Source organism: Pistacia vera, unplaced genomic scaffold (assembly GCF_008641045.1).
Source record: "Pistacia vera cultivar Batoury unplaced genomic scaffold, PisVer_v2 Contig704, whole genome shotgun sequence".
NCBI classification, from domain to species: Eukaryota; Viridiplantae; Streptophyta; class Magnoliopsida; order Sapindales; family Anacardiaceae; genus Pistacia; species Pistacia vera.
Genome location: NW_022196562.1, coordinates 433190 through 452051, shown reverse-complemented (window position 1 = coordinate 452051; position 18862 = coordinate 433190). Strand labels below are relative to the sequence as shown.

The 18862-nt window shown below is 35.7% G+C and overlaps 1 protein-coding gene across 1 annotated transcript; it reads right to left on the bottom strand.

The window, feature by feature from the left end:
- Window positions 1–2452: 2452 nt before the first annotated feature.
- Window positions 2453–9433, bottom strand: LOC116114225. The gene is made up of 4 exons (XM_031400378.1): window positions 9248–9433; window positions 5929–6099; window positions 3251–3453; window positions 2453–2898 (listed from the first exon to the last, which is right to left on the bottom strand). The coding sequence occupies exons 1-4, from the start codon at window positions 9431–9433 to the stop codon at window positions 2625–2627; spliced, it is 834 nt and encodes a 277-aa protein (XP_031256238.1). The 3' UTR covers window positions 2453–2624.
- Window positions 9434–18862: the final 9429 nt, after the last annotated feature.

Below are 18862 nucleotides of genomic sequence, written 5' to 3'. Positions count from 1 at the left end.
TTATATTTTGTTGTATTTCTCCATTTGTAATTCCTCCAATCACAGAACAAACCTAATTTAACGCTCATCAAAATTGGAAAATTTAAAACAGTAAATCTACTATAAAAAAAAAAAATGGGATACAGCGGCAATATCAAGGACTGTCATTTGCCAAGTGATCGATAGTTTTGACTTACCAAAACACCCAAAATTGATTGTTTTCTTTCACCAAATTCAATTATTTTTACCAATCAACTGTTCCTCGAAATCTCTTGTCCCCTCTCGATCAATCCATCCCAATTCCAATTTTTATAACTGATATATCCATTTCCATCTACTAAGATAGATGTCAAATTATATGATACAATCCTATTGCATATGGCGAATAAAATAGCTCGGGATGTCCCACAACTTAAACAAAAGGAAAAAAACTAGGCGCTCTTATAACAATCTTTTTGATGTGTATATTCAGATTTAGGATTTCAATAATCTTAGAGTCTGTTTAAATTTTATCGAACTCAAATACATAATTGAGTAATACATGTGGGAAAGTCACAATATGGAGTAGGAGATGGCCCAAATTGAACCAGAAGAATCAAGAAATAGGAAGTAGAACCGACATCGTCGCCCAGGACCAACCCTTAGGGTTTCTTAACTTTATGTTAATGTTACAAATAGAGGGCACTTGGGAGAGTTAAAACCCATTAACTATCTTTTTTGTTGGAGATGTTTGGGATAACGATAATATCAAGCTTAAAGTCAGATCATAAATATTTCATTTGGTAGTTCACATGGAGCAATTCATTGATTTAGACATACTCCGAAAGACATATCTTAGATGAGAGTGAGTACTACTGTTTTTTTGAAGACGATGTAGAATGTAGAAGAGTAAGATCTAAAAATGGTTGTGGTTTGTGAGGGCAAGAGAGCAAAAAGAACAGAAAAAAGTATGGGTTTGGTTTGTAATGAAAAGTAAAAGAAAAGTCAAATCTTAAAATGCACTGTTAGTGATGTGATTCTACTCCTATCCTGGCACACTATCAATTAAAGTCGTACAAACTTTAGCATCTGTGACTTCTGTAGACCTTGTCTTCTCTTTCGTTCTTTACTTGCATTTTGCCTCTTTTTTATTACTTCAGTTTTTAGACTCTCTCTTAATTACCGTTGCCTTTTGCTGGACCTTGAGCTTCTTGCATCTTTTCTTTTCTGCCTTTTCTCGCATGTTATTTCTTCGTCTTCTTTTTCTGCGGCATCTTGGGATTTTCGGCCTGTCATGTCGTCACTCATTACTTAAATCTGAACACAATTCATTTCTATCATTTTCTTTTTCCGTGCTGATGCGTGGATGAGATTCTTATAATGCCTTTTAGAAACTCAATATCAATCCAATAGTCTTAATCCAAGTAAAACTATACACCAACTTGCTTCATCAATGGAAAGACCTTATATCTTGAAGTCTTGTACTTAGGCTAGCCTTGTCACTACTAGTTTAAAGAGAAGAAGAAAACACTGAATCATAAAGGCCCCAAAATCAATTCACACCTGTGCAATGGTGTTCAAGCGACTAGTCATTCTGAGAATGAAATGTATTCATCAGAGCAACGGCTGATCCATTAGTAGGAAAAACTTATGCTTACCAAACTAGTACAATGAGGATCTGTAAAAATGTAAACGCAGGTCCATGGTACAAGCTGGTATATCTATGTTATACTCACACCTGCAGTACTGACTGGACGCGTTTCAATTTCTTCCCCATTTCTTCTCGCATAAGACCTCTATATAACTTTACTGGGACAAACCCTTCTCTGCTTGGATCTCTGCAAAAACGAACAGTGATGCGTATCGTTGCGTAATATGAGTTTGTGTTTCATCTGCAGCGTGATGGGCCATTTGACCACATTTCACAGCAACACATCACTCTTCACATGGTTTAATCTTGAAACATTTATTGAGTAAGTTTTCTAACACAGTTTTAGGAGTCCATATTATCATAATCATAGTTAATGGAGAAAATGACTCATGCTTTGCCTCAAGTTATAAGAAGGTGGTTCAGAGACTGTACTTGGAGAACAATTCAGCCTTGGCTTAGTATTCCCAACAAAAGTTAAACAGTTAAAAATACCAAAAACTCATAATAGTATTCACACTTTATTATTTTGTTTTAAACCCTATAAATTAGTAATGTAATTAAATACCCCTAAATATTTTAATGTTTTTGTTACAGCGACCTCCGCACAACCCTCCAGCGGTGGTGGTCGGGTCCGTATTTGAGGGGGGTTTGGAGATGTTTTTGTTAACTTTAATGTTTTATTATAGGGGTGTGTTTTTGTAAAAAACAACTATAGAGGGTATTTTATTAATTTATAAATTTCACAGCGTAATACCCACCCAATGAAACTTTTTTTTACTTTTTTCAAAAAACCTTTCCAAAAACCCAAATTTTGAACCAAAACGAAGCCCTGGTTTTTCTTGATTCACTTTATATATTAACAAGTCTAGGAGAAAAATATGAGAAATCATGACAGCACTATATTATCTTTGAACAAGCACACTAAATATCAGTACACTTGCATAATACAATCGTCATCACAAACTCATATGACATTAAGAAACAAAACTTGGCTATCTAGTCTCATTGGTTGGCTCTATGCATACCCTGCGCCGGTCATCCCAACTGTCGAACTTGCACGATTTTCTTTGCGGGCAGCCTGAGCAGCAGTGGCCTTGGTGAAATACATGTAGAAGTAAACGTTCAGAATCATTGTTGCAACCACAAATACTGCTCCTGCAATAAAAACGCCTTTCCGCAATGTTTCACAGGAGAAGTTGTGAGCAAGAATCATTCCCCGATATTTGGTGTGGTATGCATTTTTTGTAGCTCCTGCTATTAAACACGCTTCGGCTACCAGAAACGTTGCCCTGCAGACACACAGAATATCACAAAATTATAGTTCAAACATCTTGGAAGAAGGCCATGTTAAGTTCAGTTCAAGTAAATGCACAGATGAAGATTTCCTCAGTGCTCTGTTTTGGGACACTGGAATTGGAACCGATGATCATACCAAAACTTACAGACAGGGCTTGATGTAGAAAGATATGGCACAAGTAAAAAGGAGCAAATGATAGTATCAATTAAATTAGTACGAACATCGCAAGTCTTGACGATCGAGGGGTTAAGAAAAGAGGGATATGCATCAATCAGTATCAGTGAGTAAGGTTCCCTCGTTGATGGAGAACGAGAAAAATGTACTTGGTATGCTTAAATTCTCACCATGATGAGATAAAGTAGATGATGGTCCAAGCTCGATTCCCACCCGGAGCTAAAGGTCTCCCGAAACACATGCACTTTGTTACACCCATCAGTAGGGATTCACCAGAAAGAAGAAACAGAAAAGCACCCACTCCATAACCAGTAGCAACATCTGAGCTGTAGACGCAGTATGTAGCATTATTTTGATCTGTCATCATATGGCCCTGTCATGCAGAAATAGATGAACCATATAAAAATCAGTTCAAGAATAACAAGCTGCTCTAAAATATCAAATTCAGCACAAACATTCTGGACTATTCGAACAAACCATAAAATATGACTCCATAATGCTAAACTGCAAAGGTGGGGGAAAAATGATTACTGACATGTACATAATGCCATAACAATTTAGAGTTGCCTATTTGTAAAACTATTTATACACAGTTCCCCTAAAAACCACTCTCTCTGTGTGTCAAATGATTGCATAATTTAGTCACCCATGAAGCTTGTTTTTTTACTTTTCAATAAAATTAATCTAATCCCAAACTTGTCCCAAGTGCCACAAGGCTAGTATACCGTAACTTAGGGGCGGATCCAGCCCACTTTTGGGTGGGCCCTCAATTTTTTTTTTTAAATACTAATATATATAATTTTTGGATTTTGGCCCACCCTAACAAAAATATTAATATGTAATTAGTTTTTATTTTGGCCCCACCCTAAAAAAAATTTCTGGATCCGCTACTGCCGTAACTAATAGGTAATTTTCTATTTAAGAGTAAGGTATGCGTCCCTGCAATCAAGATTCATTTTTTCCCCTTAAGTGGTTCTGTAAAATCCTTGTACAAACCAAATCAGGGCCTAAAAGACTTTCCAAACAAAAGGAAGACAAATAAAAATCCATAACTGATTATTTATGCCATTGAGGCCTCAACTTGTATAGCTGAATCATGGAAGCTATTTTAGCCAAGTTGGGAGGAAAAACTGAGGCGCAATTTCGAAATCCATAAACGGATTATTATTGTAACCAAGGCCAAAGACAAATAGCTAAAGCTTATTTTAGATCCAAAGCAATTAATAGTGGCCAAGCCTACGGCATAAGGCAAAAGGTGCACTAAATTGTAGTATGGTTGCTTATGAACCCTTTAAGCTCTTAATCTATTTTAGTAGTTGAGTTAAAAACAGGAGCCAAAAAGAAGCATCAAATAATCATAGTCCACCAAATAAACATCTTGAGGCATTAGATGTAGCAGAAATAAGCTTTTCAATAATCTCGTAATCACTTTCACAACTTCCCACCAGGTATTGGCTCCCAATCTTACCTAAGAAAACAACGCAGATAAGGGGCACTAGACTGTTGCTTTTACCTTCATGTGTATCTCTATTAACTTTGGCAGATAAACATAAACTCAAACTATCTATCACAAGGCTGTCATAGAAATTTGGTTAAATTCATTATGATAGACTGATCTGACCAGGAAATGCCTTTTTGTTACCATACACACCAAACTCCAGAGTAGAAGTGACAAGGCTCAAGGCACGCCTATTTGTTTGCTGACACCAAGATGCTATAAATTATTATAGTGGCTCATTGGACAAAATTCAAAGTATCTATTGAGAAGCCAACCAAGACAAATGCCTCAGTAGGAGGTTTACAATGTCATAGAGGACACAAGATACTTGGAATATGTCTAAACTAATCGCTCTGTACTCATAGGGAGATAGAAGATTAAGTTCATTGTATCCAAAAAGTTGATTATATACTGCTCTGTTGCATAGTTTGCAGTACAACTTCCACTTAGATTTTCCATAGTAAAGTTCATTTTACAGAAATTACAGAAACACTCAGAGCATTTCTACTAACTTGGCAATTGACTGGTGAAAACTGATGGCAATGCAACTAACTGTAGTTGGAGGTAAAAAACTCATGCCATATGTTACTCTATTGAAGATTTTGGTCTGGAATTTTGTATCACATTCAGAAACATTTCACCAGCCACATCAACTAAAATGCAACTGACTGACTCTAGCTTCTAGCAAATCCACCGTCCCCTTACGGCTAAAAACAAGCATAAGCATACTTGTTAGAAAAAAAGACAGTAAAATCTTGCGACTGTATCATTCTCTTCCAACTCACCAAAAAGTTAAAAAGCTGTTTGTACTCAAACATTTTGGACAAATCATTACCAAAAGATATTCAGAGCAGAACTAAAGGACATTGATAATGGAAATGTAACATCATGACTTGAGTACCAAATCACATTCTTAACAGTCTTGGTAATGTTAACCCAATATTAATTCCCTGAATTGGAAAATCAAAAAAATACTTCATGACACTACAATATCAAACACTCAACATGGTAAAAAAGCCTTCACATAAAACAGCAATCAATCAACAAAGACATAATTTTTTTTTCCCTTAAAAGTTCAACCTTTGCAATCATTACAAGAATCCCAGCACTCAACCAACTGAAAAATCTAAACCAGCCAAGTAGATTAAACTAAATCACTAGACTTACAAGTTACTAGAGAACCCTAACCTTGAACAAACAAAAAAGACTCACACATAAAACCAATCAAACTAAAAACACAAAGGAAAAACAAAGATCCACCCAAGTACACAAATGACATAACAACACAAAATCTGCATCCAAAATCTAAACACAAAATTGAATCAAAACAGAAAAAAACAAAGTACTTACAACACTTCTCCTTCTTTCAGCAGCAATGGCGAAACCAAAAGCCACCAAACTGAGAACGACGACGAGCAGGTGGACGAGGGTGGAGCCCTTCCCTTCTCCCAACACTCCCATGTTTGGATTTTGAGTAATGAGAAGCCCAAGCGTGAAGCTGAGTGGGAACTTACAACTGAACTGTTGAAGTGAAAAAAGTTAAAGACTTTGGACTTGCATTATACGCGGTAGTGGCATATAAAGCAGTGAATAGTGAGTCACTACTTCCCTCCACGCGACCTCATGGAGCGTTGCCAATACTCTACGGTTAAAGTTAAGGTCAATTTCACTAACAACCCTAACATTTGTGGGTGTATGTGTTTAGTAGATTTTTTAAATAAGTTGAATTAAGTGGTTATTACGAAATAGGATTTAAAAATTAGCAAAAACATTCTCACCTACTCATTAAATGCTAGTAGTCGACCACCATCGCCAGAGCCCAAAGGGTGGTTGATAGTCACCGTAATGACGCATGACAGGTTATATCTATTCTGTTGTGTGCTGATATGACATTTTTCGATCAAATCTACTGTGGATCTGGCCAAGAAAAGTCAAATCTGGCTTTTTTCGGCATATGGTTATTGTTGACGACCAACTACAATCAAAGATCTGACAGGAAAGTGCTAGATCGGCACACTACCGACTAGATCCAGTCGATATTATACAATTATGCCATATTTCGGCCACTTTCCAGCAGTGGTGGCCGGAATCTAGCAAATGTGGGTGGGTGGGGGTGTTTTTATCAATTTTTAAACTTTTTTAGGGTGTTTAATTGAATTAACAAACCTAGGGGGAAACAAATATATATTTTGGATAGGATATGGTAAAAATATTAAAACAAACATAGCCTATATTACTTTTAAACACTCCCATATAGTATAAATGCAGAATTATTACTTACCAACTGTTTTCTTCTTAAAAAATTAATAACAAAAATAGGATATATAAGTACACAAGTTAAAATGCCTAATAATAAACTTTTACATGTTTCTTTGTTAATTTTTTTTGAAGATCTTAAAATAATTATTTGTTTAAATTAAGATTAAGTAAAATAATTTAAAAAAAATATGTGTATTTCTATACTAAACCACTGATAAACTCAAACCAAATCATCTCAATTTAATTTGTTGTGTTAGTAATTAACTTAACCCAAATCATGATTATGGTCTAGAAGACATTAATGAAAACAATCTTTTTTTTGTAACTAAAGTGTGAAGTTAGTTATACGGATATCAATTAATCTTTAGAGTTTTTAAATATTACGAACTCAAATAACGAATAATTGTTAATGTGGGAAAGTCACAATAGGATAGGTGACCCAAAGTTTGAACCAAAAGAAAATCAAGAAAGGAACAAAACTCTTCGCCTCAGACCAACCCTTAGGGTTTTTAAAACTTTATGTTAATGTTAAAATAGAGGACTTGGGAGAGTAAAACCCATAACTACTTTTTGGCTGGAGATGTTTGGGATGTAGTATTAAGTCATGGACAATATTTCATTTGGAGTTCATGGAGCATCTTTATCTAGAACATATCGAATTAGAAGTAGATTTGAGTGAGTAATACTGTTTGTTTGAAGACGATGAGAATTAGAAGAGTAGAATTAAAATGGTGTGGTTTGTGAGGGAAAGAGAGCATAAAAAGAACAGAAAAGTAGGGTTTGCTTTGTAATGAAAAGGAAAAGAAAAGTCCAAGTCTTAAAAGCCATCTGTTATGTGATGTGATCTCCTACTCCTATCCTGCAACTTCAATTAAAGTGTACAAACTTTAGCATCTGTGACTCTGTAGACCTTGTCTTCTCCTTTCGCTATGCCATTTTGCCCTTTTTCTTATTCTCAGTTTTTAGCTCTCTCTTAATTACCTGTTGCACTTCTTCTGGGACCTTATTCTATCTTTTCTTTTGCCCTTTTCTGCGCATTTATTTCCTTCTCTTCTTTTTCTGCATCTGGGATTTTCGCCTGTTCATTCTGTCAACTCATTTACGTTATCGTGGAACACAATTCATTTCTATCATTTTCTTTTTCCGTGCTGATGCATGGATAGATTCTTATATGCCTTTTAGAAACCAATTACCAAATATCTTAATCCAAGAAAACATTACACCAAACTTGCTTCATAATAGCTTATATCTTGAAGTCTTTACTTAGCCTAGGCCTTGTTCACTACTAGTTAAAGAAGAAGAAGAAAACAACTTGAATCATAAGGCAAATCAATTCACACTGTTCAAGGGCAAGGACTAGTCCAGTCTGAGAATGATAATTGATATTCATCAGAAACGGTCCATTAGTAGGAAAAACTTATGCTTACCAAACTAGTAATGAGTCTGTATAAAAATTCAAATCGCAGGTCCATGGTACAACTGGTATATGCTATTTATATCACACTGCAGTACTGCACTGACCGGTTCAATTTCTTTCCCATTTCTTCCGCATAAGACCTCTAGATAACTTTTGGACAACCCTTTCTCTGCTTGGACTCTGCAAAACAGAAACAGATGCTGTACTCTTTTGCGTAAATGAGTTTGTGTTTCTCTGCAGTTGCTGCCATTTTGACCACTTTCACAAGCAATACATCACTCTTCACATGGTTTAATCTTGAAACATTTATTGAAGAAGTTTCTAACAAGTTTTAGGATGTCATATTATCATAATCATAGTTAATGGATGAAAATGACTCATCTTTCTCAAGTTATAGAAGTGGTCAAGAATGTATTGGAGAACAATTAAGCCTTGGCTTTTAGTATCCCACAAAAGTTAAACAGTAAAATACCAAAAACTCATAATATATTCACACTTTATTCAATTTTTTTTTAAACCCTCTAAATTATAATTTAATTAAATACCCCTAAATATTTTAATGTTTTTGTTACAGCGACTCCGCCACCTCCAGCGGTGGTGGTCGGCTGTCCGTATTTGAGGGGGGTTTGGAGATGTTTTTGTTAACTTTAATGTTTTATTATAGGGGGTGTTTTGTAAAAAACAACTATAGAGGGTATTTTATTAATTTATAAATTCACACGTAATACCCACCCAACTAACTTTTTTTTAACTTTTTTCAAAAAACTTTTCCCAAAAACCCAAAATTTTGAACCAAACGAAGCCCTGTTTTTCTTGATTCACTTTAATTAACAAATCTGGGAGAAAACATATGAGAAATCATGACAGCACTATATTCTTTGAACAAGCACACTAAAATATCAGTCACATTGCATAATACAACGTCATCACAAACTCTATGACATTAGAAACAAAACTTGGCTATCTAGTCTATTGGTTGGCTCTACTGCATACCAGCGGCCGGTCATCCCAACTGTCGAACTTGCACGATTTCTTTGGGGCAGCCTGAGCAGCGGTGGCCTTGGTGAATACATGTAGAAGTAAACGTTCAGAATCATTGTTGCAACCACAAATACTGCTCCCGCATAAAAAAACGCCTTTCCTCAATGTTTCACAGGAGAAGTTGTGAGCAAGAATCATTCCCCGATATTGGTGTGGTATGCATTTTTGGAGCTCCTGCTATTAAACACGCTTCGGTACCAGGAAAAACGTTGCCCGGCACACAGAATATCACAAAATTATAGTCAAACATCTTGGAAGAAGGCACATTAAGGCGGTTCAGTACAATGCACAGATGAAGATTTCCTAGTGCTCTGTTTTGGGACACTGGAATTGAACCGAGATGAATACCAAAACTTATAGACAGGGCTTGAGTGTAGAAAGATATGGCAACAGTAAAAAGGAGCAAATGATAGTATCATTAAATAGTACGAACATCGCAAGTCTGACGATCGGGGGTAAGAAAAGAGGATATGCATCAATCAGTATCGGAGTAAGGTTCCCTGTGATGGAGAACGAGAAAAATGTAATTGGTATGCTTAAATCTCACCATGATGAGATAAAGTAGATGATGGTCCAAGCTCGATTCCCACCCGGAGCTAAGGTCTCCCGAAACACATGCACTTTGTTACACCCATCAGTAGGGATTCACCAGAAAGAAGAAACAGAAAAGCACCACTCCATAACCAGTAGCAACATTGAGCTGTAGACGCCGTATGTAGCATTATTTGATCAGTATCATATGGCCCTGTCAGGCAAAATAGATGAGCCATATAAAAATCAGTTCAAGAATAAAAGCTGCTCTAAAATATCAAATTCAGCACAAACATTCTGGACTACTCGAACCAACCATAAAATATGACTCCATAATGCTAAACTGCAAGGTAGGGAACAATGATTACTGACATGTACATAATGCCATAACATTTTAGAGTGCCTATTTGTAAAACTATTTATACAACAGTTCCCCTAAAAACCACTCTCTCTTGTGTGTCAAATGATTGCATAATTTAGTCATCCATGAAGCTGTTTTTTTTACTTTTCAATAAAATAATCTAATCCCAACTTGTCCCAAGTGCCACAAGGCTAGTATACCGATAATAAGGTAATTTTCTATTTAAGAGTAAGGTATGCGTCCCGCAATCAAGATTCATTTTTTTCCCTTAAGTGGTTCTGTAAAACTTGTACAACCAAATGAGGGCCTAAAAGACTTTCCAAACAAAAGGAAGACAAATAAAAATCCATAATGATTATTTATGCATTGAGGCCTCAACTTGTATAGTGAATCATGGAACTATTTTAGCCAAGTTGGGAGGAAAAACTGAGGCGCAATTTCGAAATCCATAAACGGATTATATTGTAACCAAGGCCAAATGCAAATAGCTAAATCTATTTTAGATCCAAAGCAATTAATAGTGCCAAGCCTAGGGCATAGGCAAAAGGTGCACTAAATTGTGTATGGTTGCTTATGAACCCTTTAAGCTCTAATCTATTTTAGGAGTTGAGTTAAAAACGGAGCCAAAAAGAAGCATCAAATAATCATAGTCCACCAAATAAACATCTTGAGGCATAGATGTAGCAGAAATAAGCTTTTCAATAATCTCGTAATCACTTTCACAACTTCCCACCAGGTATTGGCTCCCAATCTTACCTAAGAAAACAACGCAGTAAGGGGCACTAGACTGTTGCTTTACCTCATGTGTATCTCTATTAATTGGCAGATAAACATAAACTCAAAATATCTATCACAAAGAAAAAAAGAAAAAAAAGAAATGAATAATAATTTTACTAGTTGTGGAGAGGATCTGGGCAACTGGGGACTCTTCGTTTATCTTCTTCAAATCCTTTATCATCACGAAGAGTTGTTGTTGTTGTTGTTGTGTTGAAGTGAAAAGCGCTTCCATGGAAGTACTTATGAAATAGGTCTTGTTTGAAGCTCTTCTTCTTCATTGAACTACTAGCGCTGAAGTTGGTAGCTTTGTTGATAAGTTTTGTGGGTTCCGGAAAAATCCTGATGGCTTCAGCGCGGCAGTCGGAGCCAACCCAAATCTGGAAAAGAAACATGATGAATAAGAAGATAACCGCCGTAGCTTCAAGTTTTGTCTTGCCACCAAAAAGTGACATCTCAGCCGCACCCACATAAATTATAATGATAAATATGTGTGTATATATATATATATATATAATCTGGAAAAGAAACATGATGAATAAGAAGATAACCGCCGTAGCTTCAAGTTTTGTCTTGCCACCAAAAAGTGACATCTCAGCCGCACCCACATAAATTATAATGATAAATATGTGTGTATATATATATCTAAAGTCTGGTTCTTTGAAGCTACAAAGTGTGTGTCTTTCTCTCTTTGAAGAAGAAGAAGAAGAAAAAGATTAAATTATAATGACAGAGGGAAGAGAGAGTGATAGATAGATGGGAATTGCCCCACCAATGGCCCACGTGATGAGAGAACCCCCCATCTTCATTAGCCATTATTCTACCTATGTTTCTGTCTTCAATTACATCACATTCATTATTATAACCATGAATTTCTGTAAACAAAAAACAAAAAACTACGACTGAATCATAATTATCTTTTACCACTAATAGTAAATGATGGATGTTTTTATAACAGTGAAATTCATATTTTTGGTTATGACCGAAATAGTAGGGCTAGTGTAGAGTCTTGCAATATGGGTGGTCAGAACTTAAGAAGGTTATACGACCGTTCAGATATGATCACGTCGTATGACGATGTGAGTGGCATGCTCCTGTCAGTATAGTGGGTGTACATCAGGTTGGCAAATGGTTGGAGATTGTCTATGTGTCCAATCCCTGCACAAGTCAAGGAAATCACTCGAGTAGGTGAACAATGAAACGTAGAGAAGGATTTGCACGACATCCACCCAACTCGCAGATTTAGTAATCATTACCTTGATTCATCTCACTATAAATAGAAGTCTCCTCTCCCATTTGTGGGATTGACTAATTTCACTCTAGAATAGCATATTTTCTCTCTCTTGTATTCTCTAAGTTGTAACTCAGCTCGCTAAACGCGACTTGACTTTACTCATTAGTATAATATCAGTGGACGTATGATTCGCCTTGTGAGCATCCGAACCACTTTAAACATTGTTCTTCACCTTTTATTCAACTAAATACTTCCATAATCACGTGTGGTTTCTAAACCCGTTTAACATTTCTCACGTCCGAATAGTTGGTATCAAAATCAACCATAAACATTTTTGTTCAAATTATATTATGATTTAAACTTAACTTAAAATATGCAGTATTTAGTACAAGTTAATAAAATTAAGATTATGGGAAATGTGAAGAGTATTGAGTGCGATAATGATTGAGTAAATATAAAGGGAGCATATTATATTTTGTGTTGAAATTTTGAAATTGCATGTCGCCGTCAAAGTCAAGGGGATTTGAAATCTAACCTTTAACTTTCTTACCATCTTCTTCTCCACGCGTCCCTCAAGCTTTTATTAATTACGAAACAAAGACATAATAATTGGCAGGACGAGCATGGAGTTAATGTAATTTTTGTGAAAAACAGACATAATAATTGCACTATAAACCTAATAAATAATCAATTAATTAACAACAACAACAACACGCGCCTCCAAGGAAGAGTGGGGAATTAAAGAAGGAAGAGGAAAAATGGGATGGCCGAGGAGGAGAAGGGTGGCCGGGAATCTCGCGGTGGTGTTGGAGACATCTGTTAAGTTTTAACGTATTTAACAAGTAAAATGTGTATGTCCGTACGATTCCATCTTCCCTTAATGCAATCTTGTGATCAAATTTTCTTTTTCTTTTCTTTGAATTGTACCATTAATTGCCCTTTTATATTTTGTTTATTTCTCCATTTGTACTTCCTCCAACATGAACAAACCCTAATTTAACTCATCAAAATTGAAATATTTAAAACAGTAAATCTATATAAGAAAAAAAAAAAGGGTACGACCAATATTCAAGGAAATGTCATTTCCAAGTGATCTGACTAGTTTTGACTCTTACCAAAACCAACAAAATTGATTTTTCTTTCAACTAAATTCAATTATTTATTACCAATCCACTGTTCCTCTAAATCTCTTGTCCCCTTCTCGATCAATCCCATCCCAGTTCCAATTATTAAACTATATATCACATTTCATCTACTAATGTTATAGATTCAATAATGTTATACTTGAATCAATCCATTACATGTACATAAATGTGAATAAAAAAAGACCTAGGGCCGGCTCTCATCAAACAACTCTTTTTTTGTAACTAAAGTGTGAAGTCTAGTTTATACGTATATCAATTAATCTTTAGAGTTTTTTAAATACTTTACGAACTCAAATAACCGAATAAATTGTAATGTGGGAAAGTCACAATATGATAGGTGACCCAAAGTTTGAACCCAGAAAATCAAGAAAAGGAACAAAACTCTTCGCCGTCAGACCAACCCTTAGGGTTTTTAAAACTTTATGTTAATGTTAAAAGATAGAGACTTGGGAGAGTAAAACCCATATAACTACTCTTTTGGCTGGAGATGTTTGGGAGATGTAGTATTAAGTTCAATGGACACATATTTCATTTTGGATTTCAATGGAGCATCTTTTATCTAGAACATATCGAATTAGAAGATAGATTTGAGTGAGTAATACTGTTTGTTTGAAGACGATGAGAATTAGAAGAGTAGAATTAAAAATGGTGTGGTTTGTGAGGGAAAGAGAGCATAAAAAGAACAGAAAAGTAGGGTTTGCTTTGTAATGAAAAAGGAAAAGAAAAGTCCAAGTCTTAAAAGCCATCTGTTATGTGATGTGATCTCCTAACTCCTATCCTGCAACATTCAATTAAAAGTGTACAAACTTTTAGCATCTGTGACTCTGTAGACTTTGTCTTCTTCTTTCACTATGCCATTTTGCTCTTTTTATTACTCTCAGTTTTTTAGCTCTCTCTTTTATTACCTTTGCCTTCTTCTGCTTGGACCTTATTCCATCTTTTCTTTTGCCGTTTTCTGCTGCATTTATTTCCTTCTTCTTCTTTTTCTGCCATCTTGGATTTTCGCCTGTTCATTCTGTCAACTCATTTACGTTATCGTGGAACACAATTCATTTCTATCATTTTCTTTTTCCGTGCTGATGCATGGATAGATTCTTATATGCCTTTTAGAAACCAATTACCAAATATCTTTAATCCAAGAAAAACATATACACCAAACTTGCTTCATAATAGCTTATATCTTTGAAGTCTTTTACTTAGCCTAGGCCTTGTTCACTACTAGTTAAAAAGAAGAAAACAACTTGAATCATAAAGGCAAAATCAAATTCACACTGTGCAATCCGGCTGTTCAAGGGCAAGACTAGTCCAGTCTGAAGAATGATAATTGATATTCATCAGAAACCTGGTCCATTAGTAGGAAAAACTTATGCTTACCAAACTAGTACATGAGTCTGTATAAAAATTCAATCGCAGGTCCATGGTACAACTGGGTATATGCTATTTATATCACACTGCAGTACTGCACTGACCGGTTCAATTTCTTTCCCATTTCTTCCGCATAAGACCTCTAGATAACTTTCTGGACAACCCTTTCTCTGCTTGGACTCTGCAAAACAGAAACAGGATGCTGTACTCTTTTGCGTAAATGAGTTTGTGTTTCTCTGCAGTTGCTGCCATTTTGACCACTTTCACAAGCAACTACATCACTCTTCACATGGTTTAATCTTGAAACATTTATTGAAGAAGTTTCTAACAAGTTTTAGGATGTCATATTATCATAATCATAGTTAATGGATGAAAATGACTCATCTTTTCCTCAAGTTATAGAAGTGGTTCAAGAATGTATTGGAGAAACAATTAAGCCTTGGCTTTTAGTATTCCCAAAAAAGTTAAACAGTAAAATACCCAAAAACTCATAATATTATTCAACTTTATTCAATTTTTTTTAAACCCTCTAAATTTATTAATTTAATTAAATACCCCTAAATATTTTTAATGTTTTTGTTACAGCGACTCCAGCCACCCTCCAGCGGTGGTGGTCGGCTGTCCGTATTTGAGGGTGGGTTGGAGATGTTTTTGTTAACTTTTAATGTTTTATTATAGGGGGTGTTTTGTAAAAAAACAAATATAGAGGGTATTTTATTAATTTATAAATCTCACATCGTAATACCCACCCAATTCAACTTTTTTTTAACTTTTTTCAAAAAACTTTTCCCAAAAACCCAAAATTTTGAACCAAACGAAGCCCTTGTTTTTCTTGATTCACTTTATATATACAAAGCTGGTAGAAAATATGAGAAATCATGACAGCACTATATATCTTTGAACAGCACACTAAATATCAGTACACTTGCATAATACAAGCGTCATCACAAACTCATATGACATTAAGAAACAAAACTTGGCTATCTAGTCTCATTGGTTGGCTCTATGCATACCCACGCGGTCATCCCAACTGTCGAACTTGCACGATTTTCTTTGCGGGCAGCCTGAGCAGCGGTGGCCTTGGTGAAATACATGTAGAAGTAAACGTTCAGAATCATTGTTGCAACCACAAATACTGCTCCTGCAATAAAAACGCCTTCCTCAATGTTTCACAGGAGAAGTTGTGAGCAAGAATCATTCCCCGATATTGGTGTGGTATGCATTTTTTGTCGTCCTGCTATTAAACACGCTTCGGCTACCAGAAACGTTGCCTGCAGAACACAGAATATCACAAAATTATAGTTCAAACATCTTGGAAGAAGGCCATGTTAAGTTCGGTTCAAGTCAATGCACAGATGAAGATTTCCTCAGTGCTCTGTTTGGGACACTGGAATTGGAACCGATGATCATACCAAAACTTATAGAAGGGTTGATGTAGAAAGATATGGCACAAGTAAAAAGGAGCAAATGATAGTATCAATTAAATTAGTACGAACATGCAAGTCTTGACGATCGGGGTTAAGAAAAGAGGGAATGCATCAATCAGTATCAGTGAGTAAGGTTCCCTCGTTGATGGAGAACGAGAAAAATGTACTTGGTATGCTTAAATTCTCACCATGATGAGATAAAGTAGATGATGGTCCAAGCTCGATTCCCCCGGAGCTAAAGGTCTCCCGAACACATGCACTTTGTTACACCTCAGTAGGGATCACCAGAAAGAAGAAACAGAAAGCACCCACTCCAAACCAGTAGCAACATCTGAGCTGTAGACGCAGTATGTAGCATTATTTTGATCAGTCATCATATGGCCCTGTCATGCAAAAATAGATGAGCCATATAAAAATCAGTTCAAGAATAACAAGCTGCTCTAAAATATCAAATTCAGCACAAACATTCTGGACACTCGAACCAACCATAAAATATGACTCCATAATGCTAAACTGCAAAGGTAGGGAACAATGATTACTGACATGTACATAATGCCATAACAATTTTAGAGTTGCCTATTTGTAAAACTATTTATACACAGTCCCTAAAAACACTCTCTCTGTGTGTCAAAGATTGCATAATTTAGTCATCCATGAAGCTGTTTTTTTTACTTTTCAATAAAATTAATCTAATCCCAAACTTGTCCCAAGTGCCACAGGCTAGTATACCGTAACATAGGTAATTTTCTATTTAAGAGTAAGGTATGCGTCCCTGCAACAAGATTCATTTTTTCCCTTAAGTGGTTCTGTAAAATCTTGTACAAACCAAATGAGGGCCTAAAAGACTTTCCAAACAAAAGGAAGACAAATAAAAATCCATAACTGATTATTATGCCATTGAGGCCTCAACGTATAGCTGAATCATGGAAGCTATTTTAGCCAAGTTGGGAGGAAAAACTGAGGCGCAATTTCGAAATCAAAACGGATTATTATTGTAACAAGGCCAAATGCAAAAGCTAAATCTTATTTTAGATCCAAAGCAATAATAGTGGCCAAGCCTAGGGCATAAGGCAAAAGGTGCACTAAATTGTAGTATGGTTGCTTATGAACCCTTTAAGCTCTTAATCTATTTTAGTAGTTGAGTTAAAAACAGGAGCCAAAAAGAAGCATCAATAATCATAGTCCACAAATAAACATCTTGAGGCATAGATGTAGCAGAAATAAGCTTTTCAATAATCTCGTAATCACTTTCACAACTTCCCACCAGGTATTGGCTCCCAATCTTAACCTAAGAAAACAACGCAGATAAGGGGCACTAGACTGTTGCTTTTACCTTCATGTGTATCTCTATTAACTTTGGCAGATAAACATAAACTCAAAATATCTATCACAAAGCTGTCATAGAAATTTGGTTAAATTCATTATGATAGACTGATCTGACCAGGAAATGCCTTTTGTGTACCATACACACCCAACTCCAGAGTAGAAGTGACAAGGCTCAAGGCACGCTATTTGTTTGCTGACACCAAGATGCTATAAATTATTATAGTGGATCATTGGACAAAATTCAAAGTTTCTATTGAGAAGCCAACCAAGACAAATGCTCAGTAGGAGGTTACAGTCATAGAGGACACAAGATACTTGGAATATGTCTAAACTAATCGCTCTGTACTCATAGGGAGATAGAAGATAAGTTCATGTATCCAAAAGTTGATTATATAATGCTCTGTTGCATAGTTGCAGTACAACTTCCACTAATATTTTCCATGTAAAGTTCATTTTACAGAAATTACAGAAACAATCAGAGCATTTCTACAACTTGGCAATTGACCGGTGAAAACTGATGGCAATGCAACTACTGTAGTTGGGTACAAAACTCATGCCATATGTTACTCTATTGAAGATTTTGGTCTGGAATTTGTATCACATTCAGAAACATTTCACCAGCCACATCAACTAAAATGCAACTGACGACTCTAGTTTTAGCAAATCCACCGTCCACTTACAGCTAAAAACAGCATAAGCATACTTGTTAGAAAAAAAGACAGGAAAATCTTGCGACTGTATCATTCTCTTCCAACTCACCCAAAAGTTAAAAAGCTGTTGTACTCAAATTTGGACAAATCATTACCAAAAGATATTCAGAGCAGAACTAAAGGACATTGATAATGGAAATGTAACATCATGACTTGAGTACCAAATCACATTCTTAACAGTCTTGGTAAGTAACCCAATATTAATTCCCTGAATTGGAAAACAACAAATACTCCATGACACCAATATCAACACTCAACATAGTAGAAAAGCCTTCACATAAAACAGCAATCAATCAACAAAGACATAATTTTTTTTTCGCTTAAAAGTTCAACCTTTGCAATCATTACCAGAATCCCAGCACTCAACAACTGAAAAATCTAAACCAGCCAAGTAGATTAAACTAATCACTAGACTTACAAGTTACTAGAGAACCCTAACCTTGAACAAACAAAAAAGACTCAACATAAAACCAATCAAACTAAAAACACAAAGGAAAAACAAGATCCACCCAAGTACACAAATGACATAACAACACAAATCTGCATCCAAAATCTAAACACAAAATTGAATCAAAACAGAAAAAAAACAAAGTACTTACAACACTCTCCTTCTTTCAGCAGCAATGGCGAAACCAAAAGCCACCAAATGAGAACGACGACGAGCAGGTGGACGAGGGTGGAGCCCTTCCCTTCT

What these genes read in the sequence shown, in the direction of transcription:
- LOC116114225 (XM_031400378.1), bottom strand. Translation starts at nt 9,433, where the DNA reads ATGATTCTTGCTCACAACTTCTCCTGTGAAACATTGAGGAAAGGCGTT. An exon ending in GTTGGGATGACCGGCCGCTG is followed by an intron (nt 6,100 to 9,247) that starts GTATGCAGTAGA and finishes TCACTTCAACAG; the next exon opens with TTCAGTTGTAAGTTCCCACT. An exon ending in ATCTACTTTATCTCATCATG is followed by an intron (nt 2,899 to 3,250) that starts GTGAGAATTTAA and finishes GTGTGTCTGCAG; the next exon opens with GGCAACGTTTCTGGTAGCCG.